The sequence below is a fragment of the Azolla caroliniana genome, unplaced genomic scaffold, assembly GCF_043228905.1.
Source record: "Azolla caroliniana isolate FFs.n. ecotype wild unplaced genomic scaffold, voAzoCaro1.0.p SCAF_2, whole genome shotgun sequence".
In the NCBI taxonomy this organism is placed as follows: domain Eukaryota; kingdom Viridiplantae; phylum Streptophyta; class Polypodiopsida; order Salviniales; family Salviniaceae; genus Azolla; species Azolla caroliniana.
In genome coordinates this window covers 2,857,303-2,865,247 of record NW_028230437.1, presented here as the reverse complement: position 1 = coordinate 2,865,247, position 7,945 = coordinate 2,857,303, and the positions used below count along the sequence as shown (strand labels likewise).

The following is a 7,945-nucleotide window of genomic DNA, read 5'->3' as shown; positions in this document are numbered from 1 at the left end:
GGAGTACTTACTGGGCGCATTATATGACTCCCTCGGAAAAGGTTTTGCTACCACTGAGGCGTAGGTAGGCTCTGATCTTGCCTTCGGAATCTGGAATTGTCGACCCTAAACGTCGTTCGAAGAGGCGGTTGTCACATCTCACCGCGCAACTGATTGCTTCTGTTAATGACTTTGGCTCTTCAGGGAAGGTCAAGAGTAAATCCTTGACATCGTTGCGTAAGCCATAACGAAATTTCTCCATCAACACGTGATCATCCCAAGGGATATCAACAACGAGTAGGCGGAAATCTGCAGCATATGCGGAGGCTGGACGGTTACCTTGGCATAATCGCCAGATTTTGTTGATTGCAGTCCTTATGCTGTCAGTATCTCCAAAATAGGCCTTAAAGTCACTTATAAATTCTTCAAAACTGTTTAGTAATGGAGATTCCTTTCCAACAATGGAGCAAACCATGCTAACGTTAAGCCACTAAGGAGAGTGCCTACTAGTCCCACTCGTGATGCATTGGTGGGATATCGAGAAGGATGCATTTGTATCACTAAACGTACCTGATTCAAAAACCCTCTAAACTGTGATCGGGTCCCATCAAATTTTGCATGAAGACCGATCTTGGGTTCTTTGTGAATCCCTTGAGTGCTTGATCCTTGTTGTTGTAATGATACGATAGTTGCTTCGAGTTGTTGTAAACGTAACGTCAGCTCTCCATGTTGTTGTTGTTTTTCCAACGCTATTTGTTGAAGATCCCCCAACAAATGATGATTTTATTATTCTAGTGCTACAAATTTCTCTTTTAAGCACTGGAGCTCTGAGAAAACATATTGGTATTCCTGAGCGCTAACAATTTCCATTTTACTAGGTAGGATAAGAGGATTAATAAGAAGATAAAAGGAAGAGGAGGAAAGGAAGATACGGAAGGAAGAATGAGAAAATCGGTTCAAACTATCAGGATCAGTACTAAGACAGAGAAAGAATTAGTACTAAAAGAAGTATTAGTACTAAGAGAGGTGAAGAACTCTTGAGAGAAGGAAAGAGTGAGTGAGAGGGAGGGAGAGAGAGAGAGAGAGAGAGAGAGAGAGAGAGTGATGATAAGAAAAGATATATATCATGTGAAGAGAATGTACAGTAGTAGCTAGGTGGCTTAAGACTGGCGTTGAACCGATTTTATTCGAAATAATGCCTTGTGCCTCCTTTTATAGTGTTCTGAGGAATACTCCTGAAGTTTCTAGAATGTTCTAGAGAAATCTGGAATATACATCAATCTATAATAAAACATAAATGAAAATAATATTCTATGTATTACATTGTATGGTCTAATGGTCAAGAGATCGACCCATGTAGCATAAGGTCATGGGTTTGAGTTTTGCCATATCATGACACACATAATATATATCTTTTCTTATCATCTCTCTCTCTCTCTCTCCCTCTCGCTCACTCTTTCCTTCTCTCGAGAGTTCTTCACCTCGCTTAGTACTAATACTTCTTTTAGTACTAATTCCTTCTCTGTCTTAGTACTGTTCCTGACAGTTTGAACCGATTTGGTTCGAAATAATGCCCTATGCCTCCTTTTATAGTGTTCTGAGGAATACTCCTGAAGTTTCTAGAATGTTCCAGAGAAATTTGGAATATACATCAATCTATAATAAAACATAAATGAAAATAATATTTTATGTACTACATCGTATGGTCTGATGGTCAAGAGATCGACCCATGTAGCATGAGGTCATGGGTTTGAGTCTTGCCATATCATGACAGGACTAAGCAGTTGCAATTCGTTGGGAAACACAAGACACCCAACGAATTCATGGATCACGATTGTAAACGACAACATTCTTTTTGCGTATTTTGCAAAAAGAAGGGTCATACAAAAGAGTAATGTCCAAAGCTCCACCAGAAAGAGCACGACAACAAAAGCAAAGTTGTACACCATAAAGGTCAGATTCTTGATGTCCTTGAGGTCTATACACATCATTTAAGTAATTGTAAATGTTCTTTCCCTCACTATGTATTGGGACCCAATGATTTACTTCGTGCAAACGGGTATATCAATGGATCTCCCGTATAATTTTTATTTGATTCGGGAAGCTCATACAACTTTGTGAATGATCGTTTGGTTCATACATGGGGACACCAACCCACCGTAAGTGATCACACCTATAAGGAAGCACATATTCCTTAATTTGCCAAGTCACTAAAAACTACCGAGATTTGTTAAAGCCTCAGCTCTTGTCACCCTTCTTGGCGCTTCGTGATCAGATAAGGGGTCTAGGGCGCAACCAGAGTATGAGTAACATGTGCTCATTTGACAGATTCCGTAACGAGAGCAGGCGCAAATAGTTGTGGGGCAAGAGAGCTTATTGGCGCTTCGTGATCAGATAAGGGGTCTAGGGTGCAAGCAAAGTATGAGTATGAGTAGGTTTTCATCGAAGCTTATTGGCGCTTGGTGATCAGATAAGGGGTCTAGGGTGCAAGCATAGTATGAGTAACATGTGCTCATTCGACAGATTCCGTAACGAGAAAAGGCGCAAATAGTCATGGGTCGAGAGAGAGCGCACGCACTTTGTCCTCTTGAAGAATTGCATTCAATTTGTCTAGTGTTCTTTTTTTTTTAACTAGAAAGATTCTCTCACCATGATTGTGTTTGCAGGAAGGAGTAAGAACAGGGGAGGGGAAGGCTCTTTTGTTATAGTATTGTCATGTGAGAGAGAGAGTAGGAACAGGGGAAGGGGAGTTCTTTCTACAGTATTGTCATGTGTGTGTGAGAGAGGGAGAGAGAGAAACAGCAGCAGCAGGGAGGGGGTTTCTTTGCACTGTATTGTCATGTAAGATAGAGAGATAGAGATAGAGAAGAAGATTAAGAAAGAAGGAAGAAGAAGAAGCAGGGAAAAGGGGTGGGTGGGTGCAATGGCATCTTTGGTGCAGAGGGCATGGGGTTGGTACAGGGCACAGCTGATGCAGAAGCCATTGCGCACGCAGATCGTCTCCTCCGGCATCCTCTGGGCATCGGGAGACTTGGTTGCTCAATCCATCGAGCGCCACGCAGCCCCTCATCATCGACCTCCTCTCGATCCTCCTCCCCCTTTGGTATTCTAGTAATTCATTATCTCTCTATCTCTGTTACGCCGTATTCATTTCTGTATTAAGTATGTACTCTGTGTGTGTGAGGGTTATGGTACAGATATATGGGTGAGAGAGAGATGATTGTGAGAGGTAATTTTAATATAAAGATCATTATTTCTAAGGTAAATAAATATACAAGTAGTGGATTTCTTGATTTCTTCATTAATTCTTATGCTATGTTTCCCACAGGAAGAGAAGCTTAATGATAAGAAGGCGAGTGCACTCGCACCGATTGATTGGAGAAGAGTTTCCCTTTGCAGCTCGTTTGGGGTCGCATTCGTTGGACCTTTCGGCCATTTGTGGTACTAATACACATCTCTACTAACTTTCGCTGCAAAGCTCATTTTCATTATATTGTTTTTCACTGATGCATCAATGGTGAATCAAATCTCGATTACCATGAAAGGTTATTATCTCAAGAGTTGTGTTTCTCCTCTGATATTATAGAGGCTACATAAAGATTTGGTGTCCGTGGTTCTTTCTAGAAGGACAAATTTAAGAATTAGAGTGGCTGTTGTAGCGCGTTAAGATGGTTCAATCCCCCATTCCATGCATTTGAGGAGCACATAGTTGTTCTAATCTAATCAAACAGAGATCTTTCTGATTGCATATCAGTTCCTCAACACAACCACAATATTTCTGACACATGAAAATGTCAAGGTGCTCGAAGCACGACCATGCAATAAAACGCCAGATCAAATTAAATATAAGCACCAAGGAAGAGTAAAATAAATTACCCCCCATGGAACATGCAAAAGGCCATGTAGAAGATTTCCAATATATATGCAATTTGTTTCAACATCGAAAAGCAGCAGCCACATTTATTTAACATTTATCTTCAAACAAATTGCCGACCCAAATACCCCCAAAGCACTTGCAATTGTTTGCTGATCATAAATACCATTTTTTTGGAGTTTTACATGCGGTCAATTTGACACACATACACATACACAAGTTGAAACACTCAAAGCTTGTGTTTCACTAAGTTCTGTATGCTTAATTCAGTCCTCTTTTTCAGAGATGTGATTACATGCTTTCCTGATGTTTTTTGATCTTTTTCAAATTCTAGAGGTTTGATTCTTGTCTCTTTTGGTTCCAAGGATATCCTTAATCCAATCACATTTCAATTGCAAACGTCCTCAACACTTGAATATGATAGTATCAGAGCAGAACCATTTCCCAATCTTCTTTGGACTTCTGAAACTCCTTTAGAAAACAGACACTCCAAAATGAAGAAAGAAAAGAAAGAAAAGTTATCATCTTTTAAGATGCCAAAATAGACTTATATTATCTCTAAATACCATAATGCCCTGTGAGACACCACTTGGATAACCGTTTCCATAGGTTAAAATATGGTTGCATATTTGTTTTCTGCACATGCTCTTAAAGGACAAGCTGGACATACTGTTTCCATGGAAGCTTGGTGTTTCTGTTTGTTTTCTTAATGCCTTGCTGAGATGTAACACATTTACTTGGGATCTATTGGTCTTCTCATTACACAGTTAGTCATCATAGTTTTTTGTTCGATGAAATACATTTTTGAAATGTTGCATCTATTAGAAGGAGTGTTATCACAAGATGGAATAAGGATTCATACACGAATCTGAATTTATTATTTACAGTAAGGAAGGTCACAATAACTAGGCATCAGCGCCCTTTCACGTGAAATGTAACATGTTTCTTAATATTGATATTACATAGTCCTTACACATTAAGACACATGAGATATAAAACAGGTTTTATAATTTACCTTGTACTCTTGATATACTGTTATGGAGTCCTTGCACATTAGGACATAAGAAATAAAAGAGGCTTTATAATTTACTATTTACAGAATGAGTGATCACATTGCTACTACAATAAATGCATTGCTGGTCCTCAATATCAATCCTACAGTTTGAAGTTGGTATGATACCTGTCGACCGTTCACAATCCTTATTACAATGAGGAGACGTCATGCTGACAACAAATATCAAATATTGGTCAATATTTTCCCATTCTAGAAGCTTCTTTTGAGGTACTGAAGTTGATATATCAAATTGGTCTTGAATGTCCACAAGGTGGCTGATATCCAAGAGGTTTCATGTGCATATCAGAGTTTATTCTCAGTACTAACATATAACGCAAGACCCCATTAGAAATTTCTGGGAATTCCATTTTGCTTGTGGGAAACAGCCAGATGAAAGTGTCATGTTCATGTTACTTATTCATCATTTCAATGTAGGTTTGAGTCTCAATCCTGCCAAAAAGTATATCCTAATAAATTTTTTCACTAAAAGAAACATAGAGTTTCATACCTAGTTTAAATGTTTGCGATACCTAAAAAAACATATTTTCTTGAACTGCGCTCCTTACGTCAATAATGAGGTAATGGTCTATTTGATGTACGTCTTTTATGTTGAACGGTACCTATGTGTCTAATAGTTGATTCTTCTATATTTATCTGTATTTTGCAGACACAGTTAAAATAATTGGACTAATGCATCATTTTGTTTCCCAGTCAATGTTTTGTGTAATAATGAGTTATTAAATGAGGTCAAATGCACGAAGCATAAGCACATATGGATGAGCGAAAAGTGGAAAAGATATGGGTTTGTAATCTGATGGAAGGCACAAACCTGCAAGAAGTTTCAGAAGAGATAGTGTACAATTATTTGTGATGCCTGCACTCTAGGCATTGATCCATCATGAAGTTTTGTTCGTGTGTCAATCACTATAGTGTTCTTAAATCTCTGGACATGAGTGGAGAGTATAGATGGCGTGAGCTTATCTTCAAGCACTTTGAAGATGGCTATCCTTGATAGTTTAGGGTTTAGGGTTTATTTTCAAGTTATTCTCAAGGTTTGGCTTGAAAATGTTGTGTTTAAATTTGCATGAACAAAAGAGATGTAATTACATTACGATTTGGGAAATTAATAAATGAGAGTGGCCAAGTATGGTCTCACAATATGTGCTTATAGACAGACTGAATAAAGTCTTTATGCATTCCATTTTCATATCAAAGATTCTGTGTTTGCGTTAGGGAACAACCTAGAATGGGAATTTATGAGCTCACATATGGTAAGATTGAGAAACTAGGCTTTATGTAAGATGACGAGGACTCTAAAATGAAAGTTTTTGCGAGGGTATACAAGTTTGTGTAGATGGCTTTCACATTTTTGTTTAATAGAGCTGGAACTTTGAAACTCTGAAATGTGATTCCGTTTTAATGTCGTGTGAGTGTATTACCCTCATTTAGAATATTTGTTGATGCATGGAAAGACAAGATGTTTGATGTATTGTAATAGATAATGAGGCATTTCATGAAAAGCAAACCCACTAAAGCGACTGAGCTGGTGAGACATTAAAAAAGGCCATTTCTGTACAAATTGTAATATTCACAGAGCTTGTTTTCCAAAGCGTTGGAAACTTAGTGCTCATGAATGTGTTTTACAAAGCTGATGAGTTGATACCATACATGAAGTGGCTCCTTGTGATTTTTCTCAGCATAATAGTTCTACCTATGGCCCTGTTCTAAAAAACCAGAAGGCCCTAATTCTAGTTTTTGTGTCGCAATCAACTCTCTGGAATGTGAATACAAGAACCAATCAATGAATTTCTTGTAACAAGAGAAGAATGGGAGAACAAACAAAGATGCACTAAAGAACTAAACTTTCTTCTTCCTTTTTCTTTTGTGGAAATTTTGGTTATAGCACCTCTATGATATCAAATTTTGTCGTAGATACCATAGCTTTATAATTTGTGCTTGTGAGAATTTTGATGTATATTTGATGTTTTTTTTTTCTCTCAGTTTTTTGTAAAACTTTAGAGCACTTCTTCTGTGATTGGTAGGTATCAAGGTCTGGAGCATCTGGTGAGGCATAGACTCAAACTTACCCCCAACTCAATCAAGTTCATTGGATGTAAAGTATTGATGGATTGTTTCATTTTTGGACCCATTCATTTGGTAGCATTTTTCTCTTACATGAGCCTTTCGTCTGGGAGAACCCTCAAATTGCTCAAGGAAGATTTGAAACGAGATTTTCTACCGGCATTTATGGTGGATGGGGCAGTTTGGCCGGTCATACAAATCATAAACTTTCGCTTTTTGCCGGTGCATCATCAGCTTCTATTCGTAAACATGTTTTGCATAGCTGATAGTGCCTTCTTGTCTTGGTTTAAACATCAAGAAAATGCACCTTGGAAACAATGGCTTTCGTCTTTCATTATAAATGAAAAGCCTCGCACGTGATCAGAAGAACATTGTTGCCGTGTTCACGTTTGAGCATTTTCAAGGTGGTCTAGTCTTCTATGAATGTTTAAAGCTCACTTGTTTTTGCAGTTTTCAATTCAAGCAAGTTGAGAATATTTAGCGGCATGAAATTTCTTGATGCAGCTTTACATCTTTGGCAAATAGACGATTGCCCATGAATTCCTTCATATTTATCAGCATTGGATGCATATCTGCATCAAAAGCTTCCTCCATAATGTAGATGGAGCTACTCCATAAGTGGTTCAATGTTCATCTTATTGTACTGTCAAGATTGTTAAAAGATGAAATTCTAAATGGCTCATTCCCTAGCCTTGCATCGTGGTATGCTAATTAATGGAGCCAGGCGGATAAAACACTTGATTGTATCAATCTTATGAAGTGAGACATTCATTATACTTATAAACTATAGGGCAAACACAATAGGCTATCCTAGAGTCAAAATCAAGTCAATGAGTGGAGAAATGAATGTCGATCACTTGAGCATGTTAGTTTCTAGAAGAGCTTCGCTGCCTTTAGTGACATTTTAACCCTATGCTCTAGTGTTGCCTTTTGGGCTTAACCCTATGATACATTGA

At 38.1% G+C, this 7,945-nt stretch overlaps 1 protein-coding gene across 2 annotated transcripts; it reads left to right on the top strand.

The window, feature by feature from the left end:
- Positions 1–2,743: 2,743 nt before the first annotated feature.
- LOC147867090 (Peroxisomal membrane 22 kDa (Mpv17/PMP22) family protein) lies at positions 2,744–7,678 on the top strand. Of its 2 annotated transcripts, none has more exons than XM_087314836.1 (3): positions 2,744–3,082; positions 3,308–3,420; positions 6,950–7,678. In XM_087314836.1, exons 1-3 carry the CDS (start codon positions 2,903–2,905, stop codon positions 7,347–7,349), a joined length of 693 nt encoding a protein of 230 aa, XP_087170962.1. In that variant the 5' UTR covers positions 2,744–2,902; the 3' UTR covers positions 7,350–7,678. The 2 variants fall into 2 exon arrangements, with proteins under 2 accessions (XP_087170962.1, XP_087170963.1); XM_087314837.1 differs by having other exon boundaries at positions 2,744–3,090.
- Positions 7,679–7,945: the final 267 nt, after the last annotated feature.